General features: G+C 39.9%; 1 protein-coding gene across 1 annotated transcript in view; it reads left to right on the forward strand.

Annotated features, from left to right (window-relative positions):
* The window catches only part of LOC122799839 (colipase-like), a 44,465-nt gene extending 36,703 nt beyond the window's left edge, over nt 1-7,762 (forward strand). The window contains exon 3 of the mRNA XM_044069167.1: nt 7,436-7,762. Within this exon, the coding sequence (XP_043925102.1) occupies nt 7,436-7,666 (231 nt within the window). The 3' untranslated portion in view covers nt 7,667-7,762. The remainder of the gene's footprint in view (nt 1-7,435) is intronic.
* Nucleotides 7,763-23,549: the final 15,787 nt, after the last annotated feature.

The following is a 23,549-nucleotide window of genomic DNA, read 5'->3' on the forward strand; positions in this document are numbered from 1 at the left end:
AGGGTTCAGTCCTGGGACCTCTCCTGTTTGGTATCTACTTCTGTGAAGTACAGGCTAACACAGAAGGCCTCTGGCTAATGAAGTTTGCAGATGACTGCAAACTAGGAGCTATAATCAACTCCCCAAATGATGTGAACATCCTACAGAAGGGCCTCACTGAGACAGATGCCTGGTGTCAGAGACATGGCCTCAAGCTCAATGCCAAAAAGTGCATTGTTATTCCCTTTGGTAAAAACTCTGTACCCATGAACTACCACATAGGTGGCAGTCTTCTTAACACTGAATGTGTGATACGAGACCTTGGGACCCAGGTGGACAGTAGTCTCTCCTTTGATAATCACATTGCCACAGTGGTCAGGAAATCCTTCTACATGACACACCTCATTACAAAAGGGTTCTCATCCAGGAAAAAAGAGGTCATTGTTCCCCTCTACTCAGCACTCATTAGACCCATTATAGAGCACAACGCCCCTTTTGGAATGTACCTCACAAGACAACTGCAGCAGCTGGAAAGGCCACAGAAGTACCTCACAAAGAGAATTACTGGCCTCAAACAGATGCCCTACACTGATGGTCTCAAAAAACTCCAGCTTTACTCTGTAGCATATCGCCTACTCCGAGGTGATCTCTACCTAACATATAAAGCTGTGTCAAACCCAGAGCTGTTGGGCATGCTACACCTAAAGAAATCCCAATCCCTCCGAGCTACATGCTCTAGGGACCTAAACCTTGTCACCACAATAAACAGGACTTGCTGGAGAGATAGATTCCTGTCCCAGAGACTTCCCATACTCTGGAACAGGCTACCCATCTATGTCAAGCAAAGTTCTTCATTAGCACTCTTCATGAAAAATCTTGATGAGTAGATGGGAAATAGGAAATACACCCCGGGGATCACTTCTGTGGCTCTGCTCGACAGGGGCACAGGCAATTAACTTTCTTGGGTTGGCATAAGCTAGGAAACTTTGTTGGCTAGGCTTACTTAGGCCCTTGGGCCAATAGCCTAGTACCTACCTATGAACCTAAGTGCAGAATGACAGAATAAAAATACAAAAAGGCAATCAATCCTGAGGGAACTTCAACTCCAACACTCTCTACCCAGACTCTAGAAAGTACATAATGTACAGGCTGAGCAATTGGGGCAGTCACACTAAAGGTGTCAGAGAAGCACATAGCAGGCAATTGTTATACTCTTGCAGAGTGATAGAATAAAAGACAAAAAAGTATTCAGTCCAAGGGGACTTCAACCATCAACTCTCTCCCTTTAAACTTCACAAAACACTTAATTTAAATGTAGACCTATGGTAGTTGCCACACTATAGACATCAGTTTTTACCCATGTTATACATGCAGACTGGTGCACAACAATGCTCAGCTAATTTGTGTGTACAAATTTTCATTTAGTTACATTGATGTATACATCGATGCCATCTGGGATCAATAGACATAGTATACAATAGTGGTTCTACTTCATTGCTGTACAATGTTCAGTGCTAGTCCTTATTTGTTATACATAGGCATCAGCATTACTGTTTGCAACCCATTGCTCATGGTACAATCACAAATTATGTTATTTTGAGGACCTACATGGACATTTGTGAAGTGTGTTTATCTATTATTGACACTGACTGAGTGTATAGTAAAACAGCATGAGATAATGGAACACAATGGTGAAGGAGACATCAGGCAAACAGAGGGGAGACAATGGTAAGGATAGAAATGAACAATCAACAGGAATAGACATGGGCAGAAAAGGGATGTGATCAGTTGCTTGGGGATAGGATGGGCTGTTTGCAACTTGCAGTCTCTGACAGCTTAGACCCAGTGGGATATTACTCATCACCCTGGGTATTGTCACCACTGGGCACTGTCTGCCTTATGGTAAATCAGGGATTCAATATCCACAGTGCTATGGAATAAACTCCCTATCTATGTAAAGCAGACCTCATCCCTGACCCTATTCAAAAAAACCTTTATCATTGGATGAGAAATCAGACATTCACCCCCAGTCTGGCCCCCATGTGTATGATGGGCAGAAGTCAACAGTAGGTAAATTAATCCCCAACTAACATACCTCCCACATAACCCTTAGCTATGTCTTTACTAACTTACTGTACCATATATGTCTCCAAGAAACTCTGGGACAAAACTGGGCCTGGTTGCATAGCTAGACTTGTAAAGATCCTTGTGGACATTAGACTAGTACCAGCCTATGAACCAAGTGCAGAAGGTATGCATATAAAAGTTTACTTTTTATTGTATTTATATTTGTAAAATTCTCAGCTGCACATATACGTCTGGTGCTATGTCATACTTACAATGGATATTTTGTACTCTGGTGTATTCACAGGTGATTCTTTATCAAACATTAGCAGTGTGGAACTCTACCCCACTAATGTTGGAGTATCTACAGGCTCTGATAATGAATATGGGGATGAACTGGTACAATCAGGGGGTACAGAGAGTATGTGTAGGTCACAGGAAATGTGACCACTGCATCCACAGCACAGACTGTGGAAACAGTCACTATGTCTATAGATACCCAAGCTCTCCCACGTGTCACAGAGGACAGGTTAATGGGGGCACTATCAATCAAGGAAGTGAGCTGTGACCCCAGTAAACTGAAGGTCTACACAGTGGGGTTAGTAATGGTGCTTGCTGAAGACGTGTTCACTACCTTCCACCTGAGGTTGGTGTGTCAGGGACTGCAAACCAATGTATGTACAGGACCAATATGAAGCCCAGGCTCTCATGACCACAGCCATTGCAGAGACATCGAGAATGATGCAGTGTACAGGTGATGACCTATGGGAGTGCATGTCCCATATGTGTGATTTCTTGGGTAGACTGAATCACACACTGGAACGTGCAATGTCTTCTTTGGCTCACCTGACGTGAGGGGTGATTCTTGGAGCGAGTCATCTGCTCTCTCCCCAGGTTTTAGCCAACATGGCCATGGGCAGTTGAGATCCTGCTTCTGCACTGCTATTATTTCCAAAGCAACATCTGCTGTGGAGGTATCTAATCCCAGGAAAGGCCAACATCATGGTCATGGATGCCATCACAGTAGCACTTCTCATGGCAGATGTCACTCAAGGTCACAAAGTACACCAGCATGTAGCCAAGGTTATGGTACATACAGCGTAACTCCAGGTAGAACCAGGTGTCATGGGTGGGAGAGTGCATAGGATATTGAACCCTCTGCCATGCATGCCATGGAACTGATGAGTAGACCAAGTTGTTGTACTACAACTAGTGCTGAGGTTATGTCCCTGCAGACCAACACTCACACCACCACATCCCCCAGTATATTATATGCCTCAACTAACATCAGCATTTCTCAACATCAATGGTCCCCATTACTGATGTTTCACAGAAAAGCACCTTTTACTTTCAGACTCCTCAGCACTCACACACACATACAAATGCACCTCACTGTGAAAGACGTGTACTTCTGTAATCCCTCCTCCACCTGTGAAAATGATGACAACTCTGCCCTGGCCTTTGTAAATTGTTAGTTTGGTTGCCTACCTATGTCTAACTCAGAGCATTGCCAGCTTATGTGTGGGTAGGCACAGCTTAATGTTGGCTATGCATGCATTATTTTTAAGGTACATTTTTAATGTAGTGCATCTGATTATCTTTTGTATACTATGTTCTGAAGCTATATGGAAGTCACTTCTTTGCTTGTACAAGGAGTTCTGTGCCAACCTCTAGCTAACATGATCATCCCCATATTCTGGCTCTTCTACCAACTACTCTTCTGACTCAGCCTATCTGTTGTGTGGAAACTGCTGCCCCAGTATCAGCACACCCTGCCCTAACTGCTTCCTAAGTATAATATTGTGTAAAACTGCACATGTGGTAGGGTCATACTGCAGGGCACCACTGAATAAATCCAGACAGCAAAAGTGTGTCTTTAGCAGCTCAAACATATGTTCAGTAATGTTTCTCGTTTGTGACTCTGCAGTTGTAATCATTGTCTGTTTGACTTTGTGGATTTCTTTTGGTTGTCATGAGACAGGGTTCCAGAGCATATCAAGCATCCCCGACAAAATGCCACTGTGGAAAGTCACCCCTTGCAAACTGTTAGTACAGGTTACAGGAGTGTTATATATGGGAGTCATGATAACTGACTGGATAGTGTTGTATACACATTGTAGATGATACCCTGTACATTGCAGACTACTTGGCAGTTGATGAAATTATACTTTTGTGGGTCACCTACCTTCTTCTCAGTTCACCAGGTGGGACCTTTTTTAAAATGTGAGTACAGTAAACTCTCAGTTAACCAGAACTGAAGCAACTGGCACTCTCAAGCAACCAGTAAAAAAAAAAATTGAAGAAACAGAGTACAATTTTCATGTGTTGTACTTTCTTCCCCCCTTACAGAAACACACCTTATGTTTTTAGAGATTTAGAGTTTTAAAAAGGAAGATTGGAATAAATTCCCTCTCTCCCCAACCTGGGAACAAGTCAAACCAGTGTTCTGAGCTACAGTGTTCTTAACTTAAAATCTTGCACAATGATCCTACTAACTGTTAGCTCTAAATTGCCATTGCTTTTCATACATTTAGACGAAGTATGTAAGGTGTCTTTCTCTTCTACAACTGCTCGACATATGAAATATATGGGTCTATATGTAGAGAACAAGACACGTGAACTCTGTATAGAGAAGGCTCTGGATACATTATCTAAACTAAGTCCTCCTTATACTATATGAGAAAGGAAGGCCTACTGATTTTTAAAACTTACCATGTCTTAGTGGACAGAGCAGGATGCAGCTCACAATGCCATACAGGTCGTGGTGGTCCACAGCCTGATTATGTCACACTGAATAAGGTGGGCTGAAGCTCACTGTGTACAGGTGGGCTAAAGCTAATGATGTTTCACTGGATAGGGAGAGCTTCACTTCACTGTGGTGCACTAGCCTGACTGAGCCATAAACCACCACAGCACAGTAAGCCGCAGTTCAGTATGGCACATTGATGAAGATGGACCACAGCTTACTTTAAAGGATTAAACAAGGCAAGTCACCATTTACTATGGCACACTGAGCAGCTAGACCACAGCTCACTATGGTGGACTAGCCAGGTTTGTCCACAGGTAACTATGGCACACTGGCATGCTGGAGCACAGCCACAGTTCTATTTATTTACTTCTTTATTTATTTACTTACTTAAGTTTGTTTACAGGGGAATGGATTGGTCCAGACCCTTTTCAGTCATATCCTAGGCCAAAAGGCAAAGGCAATCAAAATACAGTGCTATTGTACAATCATTTTCTACTCAAGCAGTGTCACGACAGACAAAGGGATATACATAATGAACAATGCTATTGTAGAATAATTTTCTAGTCATTAGTGTGACAGCAGAGAAAGGGATATACATAATGAATTGCTAGTCAGCTAGTATCTTGACTGAGTAGAGGAAATATAACATTACAATTTTAGTTGTTACAATAATCATTAGTAAAAGCTCACTATGGAACACTAGGTGAGTTTGAAGACAGTTTACAATGGTGGATTACACAGGGTGGAGTCACAGTTCACTATGGTACACTGGCCAAGCTGGATTACAGTTTACTACAATGGATTAAACAGGATAGGCCATAGCTCATTATGACACCTCATATATTTTACATAATGGGGGAGGGTCACTCTGTAGTATGGGCTACACATTGATGAAATAAACTAGGTTGGGTGGGATAAAGATCACTCCATCACAGGATGGTAGCTGTCTGTAGCACACTTAACAGGGTGGGCCACTGGTCATTATGATGCTTCATATATTTTGCATAACAGGGTCACTCAGCAAAGACAAGGGCCCCTGTCATGACTGCACAAGGCTGTTGTTATGGAGTCAGATGCAGAGATCACAGTCTGTGAGGAATGCTGTGATAAGTGATGGCAGTAGCCCATTCCTCAGCGTACACACCCACATGTGCGCGCACGTGCATACACATGCAATGATGCATGATCACACATGCAGACACACACACACACACACACACACACACACACACACACACACACACACACACACATATAAAACTGTCAGAAAACAGCCTTTATATATATTGTAAATGGAATCATCTCTTTAAGGACTTTTGACCATCTTGCCTCCGGTCAACAGTTCTATCAGATATTATTAAATGAAGCAATACAGCTGATTTTGGATAATATTTTTTGCTACATACCTTACTGTCCTTCTCCAGTGCTTAGTCATAAAACTCATTCAGCTGCAAGATCAGCACAGACCCTAAAATTAGATGATCTGCCAACACAGCAAGGAACTTTCACCTCTCATGTTCTAAATCCTGTTAAGTAATGATACTCCCAGCCAAGTGGATTAAACCTATGCATTATCACTGCAATCTCTTTAACAGCTTCATAACATTTCATGCACATATCTTCATTTTTCATAAGGCAGTTAATGTAAAACTGGTAAGGTATACACATAATGTTAATATAAATGTTTTTTTAACAAGTATGACATTGCTATCATTGCATTAACCACTGATTAATCATTTCTGGCAAAAAATACAGAATAGCACTACAGTGCTGTCATTTGATTCCTCTCTGCTCCCTCCCCAAAAGAGGTCCACCTCATTATGGCCCTCCATAAAATAAATTGTCATTGTGTTACAAGGCACTGAAATATATCATACTGGTCTTCTTACCTAAATTTGAGTGTACCTCTGTTCTACCCATGATCAGCAGCAGGAAGAAGTCCACATTTCAGTTACACAGATCCTTGAGCTGACACTTCCTTGAGGTTCCAAGGCTCAAACACTGATCTTGTACCTAAGTTTATATGTATGCTTCTTAACAGTACATTTTCTGAACGGTACCAGTCCTCTACAAACTGACAACAATCCACATTGGGACAAAGTGCCATTTCTTCTCCCCATACCAGTGTACCTTTCCCTAAACTTATTTTTCCTCATGGAAACTAAAAAAAACATTGCCGAACTCAAATCATTTATTTTACACACTGCTTTTTGTCAGAATAAGTACTTTATTCAGAATGTATTCCTGCTTTATTATATTCTTTATTATTTTCCCTGAAATACATTTTTTCTTGAACTGCATAAGCATTTTTTTACTTGCATGTTAATACGTTTGCTTATGATGTTCTTGTTGTAATGTCTTCTCACTTCTACCTTTGCATTCTGGTCAATAATAAAATGAGATTATTTATTCTTAGCTTAGCTAGTTAACTAAATAAATAAACAGTTTGATTTGTTAACTAAATATAGAATTTTAACAATGTTTTAGTGGGGTGAAGTTAATTTGCATTTCTCTTGAAAAACAATTGACCGCCTAGTGCCTAATTCTGTTTGTATACCCAGCTAAGTAAATTGTACCATTTGCAAAGGCAATGTTTTTTTCAGTCAGTTTATAGAATTCTAAAAGAAATGTGTTTATTTTTAGTACATCTGGGATGTGTACTACCGTTGTCCTTGTGAGGCTGGGCTGAAATGTGAAACTGACAGAACCATCACTGGGGGTGTAACTCACACAGACTTTGGAATTTGCCTGGACCCACGTGATTCCAAACAACAGCAACCTGAAAAACAAGTCATACAGGAGCAGAAAACAGAAATCCAGGAATCTGAAGTCCAAGCAGAACTTGAAAAGTCAAGTAATGTTGTGAAAAATTAATGGCAAAGACCTGGTCAATACTTTAAACCCTCATGCATTGGGAATGCTTACTTTTGCCTTGGTTTCCTGTATAATCCAATAAAAGATTCAAAGTCATAATTTGATTTTTATTACATGTTTTTTTCTGTAAATATAGTGCACTGTTATTCCTTTATTTTGCTTTTTTGTGGTGTTTGTTTCATGTTTTGATTTCTTGAATTTTCAAACAGTCTCATACCTCTTATAAGTGACAATATCTGAAATATCTTCAGACAGTTGTCTTTATATAGGTTCATACATATATACTAGGCTAACAACCACCCTGGCCTTTATAAGCCTAGCCATGTGACCCATAATCGGGATCTTGTTTGTACAGTACAGATGTGGTGCCTTCTTTTTGGTAGTGCTACACGTGCAAATTACAAGAAGTGTGACAAGGGCAGCTAAATGGTCTAATAAGTGCTTGGATGGGGATCACACTGTTCAATGCAATGTGTGTGTTTATGAGATTTGCACAGTTGTCAGAACAAGGTAAATGGAGCTCTCTGCAGCCCAAGAGAGCACAGTTGTATTTGGGATGACAGCTCTTGTAACATGGAACCTTCCTTGCCATCAACACCTTTTCCACCATCTAAATCTTCTTCTTAAATCTATATAAGTAAGCAGGTTTGCTAATGCCCCTACACAAGAGCATTTATTCTACTTGCATGGTATTTAGTTATCTGTCACACTTGTAAATAATGGCATTTTCTAAAGCCAGATGAACACAGGTAGTGGGTGAGTCATCTGCCATGTGACATCTCAGCAGTGCTGATGGATAATGAATAACAATGTGCTAACCATTTTAGAAGCTGCCAAATGACACAATACCTTGTCTAACACTGCTGCGGGAGCCACTTGCTTAGTAAATGCTTTGCTTTATGATAAAACCGATACCCACTTATTTTATCTCATGCTGCTAGTATAGAAATATAATCATATACATCACAAAGTCAAGTTCTAATAATGCAATGTGCCGTGAAGTAATGTGAAATAAAAATAAAAGTGCACCTGGTACCTGTATTTGTTTTTGCTTTCATATTTTTTCTGCTTTTTCATTGTGCTTTCATGTGCAAAGCTGAGGACATGGAAGACCTGATTAGGATACGCTATGTATTTTTATTTATTTATTGGGTTTATTTTCATTTTGATAACTGTGATAGAACCCTGATTGTTGTGGAATATCTAAAGTTCAGTCCAGGTGCACAAGAAAACAGAAAATGAAACAAATAAGCCATTAAAAAATAACCAAAAAAATAACTTTATACATTGAAACAACTAACAACTAAACAATTAATAACAAGATAACATCAAAATGTATTTATTACACATTAGAATAATATGATAATAATAATGTGATAATAATATATGTGTTATCTATCTCTAGGATTACTTGCATAAATTTAGAAGCCTCTTAGTAACAGCCTGCATATCATTGCTGGAGCCTTCCTGTGTCCTGACAGAGTGCTCTTCAAACTATCTGGAGGTATACAGTGCTAAGTATATTTTTTGGCACTTCAGAGTTGTGTACTGTTAATTGTTGCTTGACTAATTTTATATAATTGCTGGCTGACTTCAGAGTTGTGCACTGTTATTTTTGCTTCACTGTATAGTTTCTAAGATTTCTGCTGAAGATGTTGGTTTTCCTCTACCCACCCTCCCTATTCCTGTCTTGTTGTTTAAATTTGGGGGCTTTTGCAGTTGCCCACCCCCACTGTAGATTTGATCTGGGACACTCCCCCCAGTCCCATCTCTTTACCTCATTCTGCCTAATAGACTCCTTATGCACTTGTTTTTAGTCATTTTTAATTGAATTGCATTTTTTAAACTGTTTGGTCTAACATTGCTACATACTCAAGTGTGCTAGCTTGCACTGCATTTGAGTTGTTTTTATTGCTGTTTTAGCTACTTTTCTGTATTAAAAAAAATCTAAGCCTGTTTCCTACCTTTCCTGTAACTAGTGTAGTCTAGGTTTAGATTTGCTGTATCCAGGACTGTCTTTACGCTTCTGAGCCCCCCAAGCTTTCTGTGTTGGAGGGAAGCCTTCTAGCTTATCAGTGGGAGTGGTAAGCACTAGGTAACCTATCAACCACATAAGGAGTGGTTCTGGCCCAGAAATTGTAGTTATTGGCCGTTTGGGCAGTTTTTCCATCTCTCTCAACTTTCTGATTTAAAAGCCCGCATTTGCACTTGTTTTCTCCCTTTCCTGTAACTAGTTTAGTCCAAATACAGATTCTTAGTTTTAGCACTTGAATTTACTTATTCGTGATCAGCACTTGTTCAGAACTTGTAAGCACTAAATAACCTACTAATTACTACAGCACTCAACCTTCCTTATTACCTAGAGGAAAACAGTTTTGGTACTTACTTTCCTCACTTGCTTAGAGAAAAACAGTTCTTGTGCTCACTTTCCTCACTTATCTAGAGAAAAATAGTTTTTTATTCAGGAATGTCCAAGGGTCAGCTCACAGTATTCTCTCCTGTCTATCTGATGAATCTGGGCATCTTGAGGCAATGTAGAAATTGCCTCATGTACACAGACAACAGTCTCCTCCTACCACCCAACACTACAGCCTGTGAGAGATGCACTTATCTAGCCAAACTGGAGGTAAAGCTCTCTCCAAGCAAGACTGAACTTGACAGTCAAGATGAGAAGGTAAACATTTGCACTGCACCACACTCATCACATAGTCTCACTAAATCTACACCATCAAAATCCACACATAGAAACACAAAAACATTAGCGGAGGCTCTCAATAATAATCTGCACAAGCAACAGAGACCTCCAAAGCAGAAATGCAAGCAACCTCCACCCCCCAACACAACCCAAATGACATAGTCCCCAGACTCAGTGTGCCACTCAACCACAGCCAATAAGGCAAAACAATGTACCCAACACACTAGCTATAGGTGACTCTATAGTCAGGCACACTGATGTCCCACTCACCAGGCTAAACAAGGAGAATGTTACTGTCAGCTGCCTGTCAGGGGCCAGGATCCACCACATAACCCACGCACTCAGGTCACTCCACAACAAGTACAAATATGACTCTGTCATTGTCCATGTTGGTGTGAATGACCTGAGATGTACCTCCCTGCACTACATGAAAAGAGACATGGAAGAGCTCTGATCTTGTAGCCCAGGCGGGTATGACCCTAGCTCTGAGTAGCATCCTGCCATCACACAGAATGATACTGCAGTGCAAGCACAAAATGATTGACTTCAACAACTGGCTAAGCTTCTGGTGTCATTCTAAAGGGATCCAGTATCTGTCTGCCTGGGATGACATGGACGACAAACCATGATGCTTTGCCAGAGATGGCTTGCACCTGTCACCCCTGGGATTCCGGATATGGCTAAGGTTCTTGCCTCCCCTATAGTGCCTTTTTTAGGCAAGGTTCAAATGACAAATTCACCACCATAGCAGGAACAGGCAAGCATAATTGAGGGTGATGCTACTCAATGCTAGCACTCTAAATCTCAAAATGCACTCACTCGAGGCACTCCTTAAAATGGGGAACATCGATATTTGTGCAGTGACTGAGACCTGGTTCAAGGCTCTAGAGAGCACCCCTGCACTACCAGGCTATAACTCATACCACACATTTCAGCCATGTAACCTGATCCTGAACACCAAAGGCAGAGGTGTGCCCATATTCATTAAGGATATCCACACCTCCAGGCTAGTTGCTCAGCATAATGCAGTCGAGGTTATCCAAGTGCAACTAACTCTGGGCAAAACTGCAATCCAAATTGTAGCTTGCAACAGATCCCCCACCATGCCCCAGGATTCCCCCTCCTCTTTTCTTGATATACTAGAAAATATTAGGGTTCAACCAAACACTCTAATAATGGGCGATTTCAACTACCCCACCATTAACTGGGAAAACTACTCATGTACCAACTCCTTCAGTCAACGCTTTCTGGAATTCATAAACTCCAATGCCCTGGATCAACTTATCCACACCCCCACCAGGGGCAACAATATCCGAGATCTAGTCATTACCAACATGAGTGACCGGTGTTCCACACCTGAAGTCAATGGCTCATTGGTCCGATCTAACCATAAGCTAATTACCCTAGATATCCACATCCTGCCCCCACCCCCCATTAAGGAAACCATGGTAAAACATTTCTCCAAAGCCAACTTCATGCTTCCTAAGACAGAAGTGGTGAACTTCATGACACCCATGCAGATGGACAATACAGTTATGACTACTGAATCCTACACAAATGCACTTTATAAGCACTTACACAAGTGCATGGATCGTGCTATCCCAAACAGAACCAAGACACTATCCTCCAAAAAAAGGAAGCCAATCTGGTGGTCCCTTACCATAAACAAACTGTACAACAGAAGGAAGAAACTGTTGCAAAAGAGAGTAAAATCCCATGAGTGGAGGAGCTCCCTGGTCAGCCTCAGTAAGAAGCTGTGATCCCTGGTAAAATCCTCCAAAGCTAGTTACAAAAACAAAATCGCCACTGATTCTAAAGACAACCACAAAGCATTCTATAGCTATGTCAAGAATCTCAATGGCAACACTCAGATCTGCTCTGAGTTACAGCACAATGGCACTAAATATACAGACCCAACTGATATTGCCAACATCCTGGCAGATAGGTACAGTGCTAACTTTGCCCCCCTCTTACCCCCTAAAGAACCCATCTCTATACCGGAAGAATGCAAAGTTCCTGTAATCACATCTGCAGAGGTAAAAAACACACTCTCCAAAGCCAAGAACACAGCATCCATTGGACCAGACAACATCCCAGGCTGCGTTCTACATGAACGACAGAATGAACTGCCACCCCACCTAAGTACCATGTTCAATCATAGTCTCACCTCAGGCTTTGTGCCCGTTGAATGGCGCACAGTGACAGTTATCACACTCCACAAGGGGGGAGCCACCACGGACCCCAGGAACTACTGCCCCATTAGCCTAACGAGCCTGGTCTGCAAGGCCATGGAATGTATCATCATGGAACTTATAAACAAAGACATTGGTAAACTCCAAACCCTGGACCTCACCCAGTTCGGGTTTGTAAAAGGCAGATCATGTCTCCTAAACCTGATGGACTTCTTTGAAGCAGTCACCAAAGCCGTAGTCGAGGATAAGGTGGTTCACACAGCCTATCTAGATCTTGCCAAGGCTTTCGACACCATCCCCCACTCTGGAATTATAGATAAACTCACTAAACTTGGTATAAATCCCTATGTCACAAGATGGGTTGCCAAATGGCTCACTGACAGAACCCACACTGTGAAAGTAGCAGACTCCAAATCTGACTTCATCCCAGTGACAAGTGGAGTGAAGTACAGGCTAACACAGAAGGTCTTTGGCTAACAAAGTTCGCAGATGACTGCAAATTAGGAGCCATAATTGAAACTCCTAACGATGTAGACATCCTACAAAAGGGCCTCACTGAGACAGATGCCTGGTGTCAAAGCCATGGCCTTAAGCTCAATGCCAAAAAGTGCATTGTCACCCCCTTTGGTAAAATCTCTGTGCCCATGAACTACAACATAGGCGGTAGTATACTTAACACTGAAAGTGTGATAAAAGACCTTGGGACACAGGTGAACAGTAGTCTCTCCTTTGATAATCACATCGCCACAGTAGTCAGGAAATCCTTCTATGTGGTGCACCTCATCACAAAAGGTTTCTCATCCAGGAAAAAAGAGGTCATTGTTCCCCTCTACTCATCACTCATTAGACCCATTATACAGTACAACGCCCCTTTTGGTATGTACCTCACAAGACATCTACAACAACTGGAAAGGCTGCATAAATACCTCACAAAGAGGATTACCAGCCTCAAACAGATGCCCTACGCAGACCGTCTCAAAAAACTCCAGCTTTACTCCGTCGCATATCGCCTACTCAGAGGTGATCTCTGCCTAACATACAAAGCTATGTCAAACCCAGAGCTGTTGGACATGCTCCACTTAAAAAAGTCCCAATCCCTCTGAGCTGCACTTTCTAGGGACCTAAACCTTGTCACCAGAATAAACAGAACATGCCAGAGGGATAGATTCCTGTCCCACAGACTTCCCATACTCTGGAATAAACTACCTATCTATATCAAACAAAGCTCCTCATTAGTACTCTTCAAGAAAAATCTTGATGATTGGATGGGAAATAGGAAACTCACCCCAGGGATCACGTCTGTGGCTGTGCTCGACAGTGGCACAGGAAAATAATTTTATTGGGTGGCAAAAGCCAGGGTACCTTTTTGGCTAGGCTTGTATAGGCCATAGGGCCGATAGCCTAGTACCTACCTATGAACCTATGAACCTATGATTATATACAAAGATGTAAAAATATACTCTAGTACAAAAAGGTAAACATGAAAAACAGAGGATCTCAAAAGAAAATAGAATGACCTTCAGTTGTGGAGAAATAATTTGGATTAGAAGAGAAACATTGTTCTCTGTATGGCATATACAGAGAAATTGAGAAATCTATGTAGGGCAGTCAAAGTAGCTGCTAGGGGAAAATAGTAGATGTCATAATTGTCTAAACATTTAAGTCAATAAACTGTTAGAATAATGTTTCTATTTATATGTTTTGATAATGAAAGGCAAAAAATAATTCAGCTTTGCCCACCTGCAGCATGTTATTAATGTGTGATAACCGTAACCCGAACACTAGCCCTCCCCTAATCCTAACCCTGCATCTTACTTTAGAAAAAACTCTTTCCATAACACTACAAGTATGCCAGACAGGCTCAGGCACTGAAACATGCACCAATAAACATGCACAATACTAAAGCTGTCACCTTACTTAACCCTTACTGTAACTGTAACCTTCCAACACTTGCACAAACACACTTAACCTGTATCTGCATTCTGTACTGTATGTGTTCTGAACTTTCAGCATTGATATTCTGCTATCTACATTCTGAACTGTGATTGTCCTTAAATGTAACCAAGACATCCTAGAGATGGCTTTAATCCCCACAAATACCAGGCTTTAAGTTTAAATGAGATACATCATACTGACCACTTTAATTTTCACAACCTTCAGTTTTGTATTATGTGCTTCTGCATATCGATTAACTATACCAAAGTTCCCATGGTACCCAGAAAACCTGGAATTAATGATTGGAAGGACTTATCAGGGCAATACAGACTAAGTATATAAAATAGGGCTATCAGTGCAGGGTCATTGTGATAGTTACTATATAATCCAGTACTTAAGGTTGCAATTTATTGAGCATTAGCACAGCGTCCAGCATAAAATACTGCTGCAAACAGCCATACATAGGTAACATGTAAATACGTAGGTTGCACTACTGTTCAATGGTGGAAACAACAATATGCGTTGAACATGCAAACAAGAGCATAACAACATGCAAAAGAGGAAACTCATGTAAATCAGCTACAGGGAATATTGATAGAGTCATGGCCTTTACAAGGCAGAGTGAGTTCACAGGCCATAATCACCTTGGAAATACCCCCACTGAACACCTTCTTCCTCTAGAAGACCAAACAATTCAGGCCCAGGATGAATTTACAGACCCCATCCAAATTTCAGGTTTTGCCTGAATGCACACGAGAGTATCACTCTTCCTGTATATGTAATTTCAGAGATGGTGGAAGCATTGCATTATGAATCACATCTTATTTATTTGCTGATGGAGATTCAAATGTTTTTAGTAAGAGTGTTTGGGAGCCATTTGTTTTGTGGAGATGTAGACATTCAAGGAGAGTTGGTTCTGTATAAGTGCAGAATGCTAGACATAAATCACTGTGTAGCAGTTTATAAGAGACAGAGTTTAGGAATAAAGCATCAAGCCTGTCCTGGTAGATGAAGGTCTTTAGTCCAGCGAGCCTTTCATTTAGGAACCTGTGCTGTACCTTTAGCTGTGTGATGTGTTTATACAGACATAGACCAAAAGGGGAATTGTATAGTTGGTCTGATCAGAGAAAGAACAATTTCTTTTGACCTGGATGAGGTAAGTTTAAATTTGAATTGGGTTAGATAAAATAAGTTTCTGGTTACTGCTGGTATGTGGTGGCCAGTGAATAATGACTCGTCTGCAAAGGAGCTGAGATCTCTGACAACTATCAGTCAGGACTCAGGTGCTGCTTGTAGCATAAGCTACTGTCAAGATGTGTTTAACAGAGATGACAAAGCTGCATTTATTTGTACTTCATTTATATAGTTTCTAATGCACTATTAACCTAGGTGGTTTAGCTCTTGCTGTAGCAACATAATATAGATTGGTGAGTGAGCAACAATACGCAGCATCTAATAACTGGCAAATTTTGTTAGCTATATGTCTGGGTTAGTGATCTGGAGATTTGAGGAGACACTGCCAAATAGCAGCAGTCCCAGCACTGAGCCCTGAGGAGTGCCACTCTCACTATTTAGCTTTCCAAGGTGACATCTGTTGCTTTAACTTAGTGGCCATAATCTATCAGCCATTTTGCTATCCATCTTACAGCATAATGGTCTGCTTTCATGTCTTAAAGCTTATAGTCCAGCATTGGGAACAATGTTAAACAACTTGGCTATATACAGATATACTGTACAAAGAGCATGGCCATCCCTATAGCTACAACGTCAGTGACTTTCTTGAAGAAGTTCGCCAAATTAGGTAGACATGACCTCAATTTGAGAAAATCACATTGTTGCAGGTCTAAAGCTGTATTATTTTTTTATATAACAGAGCTTATGAAATCAAACACAGTACATTCCATGGCTTTGCAAATTAGACTTTTAAGCTGATGAATCTGTAGCTCCAGGATCTGAAATGGACCCCCCTTTATGGAGTAGCATAATGATATTGGTTTTCCAGATCTCAAACACACACCCCATAGTGATGCTTAAACTGAACAGCATTTGCACATGTTCACAGATGGTGTGTTTGGTCCAGCTCATTAAGCAACCAGATATGTTGTCAGTGCTCATATAATTAGTACTTTAAAAAATAGAGTGCGACTGGGGTATGACCCATAGTAATAATAATAATGGTGAGGAAGGCACTTGGGGAATTCCTGAATCTTCTGCAAGTATATAAACATTATCTTTATCTGCAACAATATCTTTAGGGTAGAAATGGGTAAAACCATTATGAATTAATTTGGAAATTTAGAACATTACTGACTGCTATTTCTTAATCATTTGAAGTAAAGAAGTATTTATGATTATCCTTGTCTTCAAATGCTAATTTTAATTTGCATTCTGCTTTGATCTTCCTTACAGTAATTTTCAGTTTTTTTACTGATTTCGCTTTTTTTTTTTCTTTTTTTTTATGTTTTGATAAGTTTGTGAGCCAATTCTAATTTATTATAATCCTTAATTAGCTATTTTTTCCTTAACTATTCATGTTATTAATGCTTGCATTCCATCAAGGTGGTTTATTCTTATTTTTCCTAATATATCTAGTTCTAGGACCATTTGATTGAAGCTAGGTGTTAGAAAGGAGCAAAATCCATTGCTATAATATGTTTGATATGTGACAGAAGGTTAAGGCTGTGAGCTGTAGGTCCTGTTGTACAGGGTTTGATTCCTTCAGCCCTCATTTGCTATTGTATGATCATATGCAAGTCATTTAACTCACCAGTGCTTGAAGACAACTGTGAATATGGTCTAGACTCATCAATAGTAACCTAGACAGTAAGCCTAGTAACTACCGATAAGTTATAGCTAAGACTACATGGGGATTAAAAATATTGCAGTTGAAAATTGAGAGCTCATCCTATACTTTAATGAATTTGTCTTTTAAAAGTTCTTGACTGTAGAGATGTTTGTTGTAATTTTAGATGCCATAAAGGAGAAGATGGGATTAGTGTATATAAGAGCGTTAACATTTACTAATTCTGAGAATCTTTGGTCATACCCAAACTTTGTGGTATAAGTGATGCGGTTAATTGTTGGATAGTTCAACTCACCCAGCAAAAATGTGGGTCTATATTATATATTCGAACTTTCTAAACTTGGAATCACATATGTTTGACAACATATGATCGAAGTTTAACAGTTCGAATATATAATAAAACAAAACAAAAAAAAACTTACCTTAACAGTGCAGGCAGGGGCGCAAGCCCCCCTGCACCCCCCCCCCACTTAAATATACCAACTCCGAGATCGCACTTCAGTGCAGAAAAGGGAAATTCTCCCATTCTGCATTGAATGGCACCATTACATCTAACCTTCAAACACTTGAAATTTCAATCATATGGTGTCGACCATATGCCATTCAAAATTTCAAGTGTTCGTGGTTCTAATAGGAACCCAAAAATGTAAAGTTATATATTTATTTATAGGAAGGTCAGGAAGCAGTTTAGAAATTTGTCATGTTCCTGGAACATGGACAGTAACATGTAGTAGGCTATAAATTAAAAATTTGTCTTATTTAGGGTGAGTTGTCGTTGAATAAATTCAGTTTGTGACTTGTGGGAGGTCTGGCTAGAGATAATTGGGTCTCTGACAAATATTGATACTCCCTTCACAGTCTTCAGCTGGTCTAAGTGCATAATAAGAAAGGAAACTCAGTAAAAGGAGAGTACTGTCTTTACACTAAAATGAAATATCTATTACAGCACAGATATGGGTGTGCTCAAAGTTGTAGGAGATCCTCAACAGCTGGCAGTTTATTGTTATGACTTCTAACACTGAGCAGAACAACCTCGATGTGGTCTGCACTGGCATTTACTGCAAGCCTTTTTCTTATGCTGGAATGTCCTGGAGTTGGACTTTGCCTAAAAATGGCACTATGGGACAGCATATGTTTTGGCCTGTGTTCAGAAGGCATGGAACAGAAGGTAAAAGATATCCTTGGCAAAGTAAGTTGGGCTATCAATCATTTCATCCCAGGCTGACAGATACTGGATTTTCCTAGAATGACAACAGCAACTTAGACAATTTTTAAAGTCAATTATCTTCCCTTTGTATATATGGGCATCATTCTGAGTTAGATTTTCTACTCAGGGCCAGTGACTTATATGCACTTGCTACATGTTTACAAGCTCCAATATGTCTTTCTGCATGTCCTTCTGGGTTGAATGTCCCAAATCATTCCCACCTACATGAGCCAGCATCATGTCACAGTCATATTTGTCCTGGGAACTATCACCCTGTCTATGTCCAGCTTAGTGAGCATAGAGTTAGTGTGCCTTATCAAGGAGTCACAAATTACTGGGGCATTTTTACTTGCATGCACAGACTTAGTGAAAGTGGATGGTTTGCAGTCTGCTGCCTGGTAACTCAATTAGTTATGTGAGCATTGCAAGGTTGTGTTAGTGGACTGCTTCTGGGGCCCTTTAACCCACATTCTTGAGGGTATGGGTAGTGAGTTTTTTCACTACTTTACTGTACGTTAGTTTAGTGTGTTCTTGTGGAGATACGAGTGAGTTTATGTGTTGCTTACAGACCATCTCTGTAAGAAGTAATAGGGTGGCTTCCAAGATACACAAGTAATTAGGGCTCTCACAGATTATATCATGTTAGTCTGTTCCTAAACTATCTCACTGCAATGAGGTTGGCAACAGAAAGGGTAAATGTAGACTGGGTTTCTTTATTTGCCTTATGGGTTAAATTACTGAGTATTTGGGGCTGGAGGGTTTATATAATGATTAAGGTGTTTACCCTGCAGACACAAGATACAGGGTTTGATTCTCACCTTTGAAAGGGAAACTGGCTAGGCATAAAATGGCCCACAAGGGCATCTAACCTAGTATTTGCCCATGAACCTATGAGAGCTGGAATTGTATACTGAACCAGTTTATTCAATAGTCAGAGAAGAAGTGATGAGTAGATTAACTGTGCTTGGAGGAGATATACTAGGGGATGTGAAGAAGTGCTAACAATGATGCAATATCTACTTGAATCTATAGAGAAGAAATGGTGTAATATAGACTAATTCAACAGTAATACTACACTGCTATAGCTCAATACAGCACATAACACTCGTATGAAGACATTAACAATTGTAAAATCTGACAGAACAGTACAAATATAGTTTGGTACAGAACACCTACTAATACTAAGAGAGCCGTATGTGAATTCTGTATAAAAGCTATATAATGAGGGTTGAGCAGGCAGTAAAAATTGTACACAGTATACTGTACAACATCAGGCTCAGACGCAACCAACTGTATCACTGGACACTAGGTCAGATGTTTGACTGTACGTACTGATTGCCACCAATAAAATGAAGAGATGTTGGCTCAAATGCTGCAAAACATATGTTTCAAAGAGTTAATAGATTACAATGTTGCACAATGATTGATTCTAGAATGCCACATAACCCATGTTTCAAAGAATCAGCAGGGTCAGGTGTCCAAAATGTTTCCTTCTAGGATTTATTGGACTAATTTGCTATATGTTTTGATACAGCCAAATATAGTTACTGTCAATAACTAACTGAAGTAGAAAAGGAAATGTAGATATCAATAGCTGTTGACAGTGGTTATAAACTGGCCTGGGAGCATCAAGGAGCTTCTATAACAACAGCAGCAACAACAACTTGAGCAAGTTTCCTGCAGGCAACAAAAAATTACCATAAGCAACAACAGCCAAACTGGGGGTGAGTTCTTATAAACAAACAGCAGCAACAGCAGCAAGTGACATACCACCGCTTAACGGCAAACTGTTCTTCCAATAGCAATCTTTAGGTACCTTGAAAAGTAGTCATTAGACCAGATGAATATAAGGAATATTAGGCAGCAGTTATAAACGCTTTAAAAATGCTTCTGTACAATGTCACACACACAACTTTTACTCAGAGTGTAGCAAGGACAAATCCACTTAAGAATGTAATATTGCATTAGCAGTATATAGCAAGAAACTGCAAAACAAAGCAAACTAGCCAAGTATATCAATAGGTTCTGATGCACAATTTAAAAGCTAGACTTAAAAGTGACATGCAGTCAGAAAATCAAAAACACACGAACACAGTTGAGTTCGTGTGTTTTTGATCTTCAGTATTTCTGTCAGCAATTCATCAATAATAACTATGCAGTCAGAAAAAACAGCTGTAAATTAATTCTGGATCAAGCAAAATGCCTACAACACCAGCAACCCCCTCCCCCACAACTGTCAAAAATGTACCAATCAAACTCTGGCACAATAAACTGTATTAACAGATTAGAAGAAACTTCACTTTAAAAGTTTAGTGATATAACTGAATTAAATAAAAATACATTTTCTTGATGCCCTTAGAAATGGTAGCAAGGAAGTGAAATCTGATAAGAAATATTATCAAATGAATAGTGTGCATAGCAAGGAAATGCATCACAAAACAGGTCAAATAAAAGAGTTGCTACACTTAAGAGTCATAGACAGTTAGAAAAACAATGCCAAATTAATCTTAGCGTGAGCATAACTCCCAAACCACTACCAAAATGTCTTACACTCAGTAGAAAGAAAGGCAAAAAAAGTCTGATATGGACAAAACTCTGGCACAATAACCACTATTAACAGATTAAGCCACTTTAAAAGCATGCAGATGAAATTGGATTACATAAAAACGTTCCTGATGTCTTTGGGATTGGTAGTAATGCCATTTATGGTTAAAACTGGTCAAGCCAACAGCAGAGTACACTTGTACTCCCATAAATTGTTTTTTTTTAATTACTGGGTCCACCACATGACAGAAATAAGACAGCCCAGGATGTTTTGTATCCATCTGGTGTAACCTATGTCCCCTCTATTCTCACTGGGTATTTAAAAAACAAAATATCATCCCATTTTAATTCAAGGTTGAACATTTCCCTTTTACTCGACGTTTACTCATTTTTTTCTTGAAAGTTGTCATTTGGTTAACTCAAAATAGCATACTTTATGTTATCTGGCACAATCCAGAGCATAGCTTCTGCATCTACAGTCAGCATTTTCAATCCCCAGAGAACTATATCCACTTTGTTACATTCATGAGATACTTAGGCATTAAAGTAGACCTGCTCTTTGTCTTCATATGTATGTCAACAGCACAATAAACTACTACCTTAGTCCTGTGGTGTAAAGGGATAAAGCCTTGACTGTATTGCAGGTGACCCATGCTCAACTTGATCCACGGGTGCTTGAGCATCCAGGTAGGGATAGAAGGTAGTGAATGACCAGTGGCAGCTTACTTATCTTGGGTGCAGGGAAGAATCTTGGCTCACTGCATGGGCAACACCTACAAGAATGCAGATGTATCAGCTACAGTATGAATAGCCTAGCATGCTCATGCTGCAAGCAGTATACCCATTGGTGAGGAAATTGTACATGCTTGGAAGCACACATGCACCTTCCAAGGCAGCTATAGCAGTGCTCACAGGCTGCTGAGTAGGGAGAATAAGAATATCTGCAAGATTTGACTTTGTCCCACTCTCCAACACCCGACATTTACCGCCACCAGGAGTGAATGGGCAAGAGGGAACTCAGTGCAGTGGAGGAACAGATAGGTCAATGGGGTGGAGGATGGGGAACAACTGAACCAATCACATAGACCAAAAAAGAGATAAACTCCTAACTCAGCATAATGAACAGAGGTAGCCTGTGAATGCTTGATGTGCACAAGCCTATACTGTAACCATAAAATTCCTGGGGGTATTGACACATCAGCAATATCTTGGTAGATTTGGGGAGAACATTGCTATGCTTAATATGGCTCTGCTGCTAGCCTAGCAACCTCCTATGAACTTATGAACCTATACTGTATTCTATAAGTTTATGACAGTTTTACTAGAGGGTACATACTATATCTAAAATTGTCTTTATCCTGAAACTTAAATATATTGCCCTCATTATTGACTTATGTTGCCCACAAAACTCAAAAACTTTTCAGAGAATGCTTAAGGAAATGTGCAGGGTCATTAACTTGCTGATGATAGGCTCTGTTATTACATGCTACCATAATGTACAAATACTCCAACAATTACTAAGAGGGCAAGACTTCTATTTCCCACAACTGTCTAAAACATACTCACTCTAAATTTCCAAGTTTGTGAGTTTACTTGGTAGCAAGTAAACTCACACACTTGGTTCATCAATACCCCTGAGATTTTCACAGGAAGAGCTACGTATAAGTAGACTTTGAACAGCTATGCCTGAAAGAGATTTCACTAAATTAGCCCCAGCTGTTGGAACATGCATTAAAGCAGATATAAGAAACCTTCTGGCCTGACAAACTTCAGAGCAGCTTTTGACACTCATATCACTAAAACAGCACATTATAATTGCTTTCCTAAAGGAAGTTAATCCAGTCACCCCCATAACTTCACACTGTCTTCTGATCATACATTTCAGCCCAGCAAGAATTATTAATTCAGTACAGTGCAGTTGTGCAAAATATTTTTTTTTTTAACTTAATGGTCTTCTCAATTACAGTATACCAAATTACACTGTCAATATATTTTGATAATGTCCAACAGCAGTAGTAGTTTTCAACAATATGTATCAGTGTACACTGTACTAATTTTGTCTCATCGCCAAATAGCATGAACAGGGTATAGCTCTGTAGGTATCCTTTGTGCTGTGTCATATGGTGTATATAATCACTGTCCCTTTATTGTGTTGTTCAACATTTACAAACTGAATGTACACTCTGCGACTAATCAAATAAAATAAAAAGTAATCCATCAGCACTTCTGTGTTGTGCATAATCTGAACAATTAATAATTCTGATGCTCTGCAAGAGCATTATTTTTTATTTCTTACATACCCAGGAAGTAATTAGCATTCAGATAGTTTATTAACAGAGAGTGAAGGATCTGTATTCAACCATTGCAAGTACAGAGTAACACAAGTATGATCTGCATTCATATAGTTTAAGAGTTAAAATTCTAATGGAATTTCAGCATATAAGCAGTGCAGTATAGAGTAGTCAGTGGATTATCAGCATTTAATAAACTAAAACAGAGTAACCAGT

The sequence above is a fragment of the Protopterus annectens genome, chromosome 4.part0 (genome assembly GCF_019279795.1).
Source record: "Protopterus annectens isolate FY-2018-M chromosome 4.part0, PAN1.0, whole genome shotgun sequence".
NCBI lineage: Eukaryota > Metazoa > Chordata > Ceratodontiformes > Protopteridae > Protopterus > Protopterus annectens.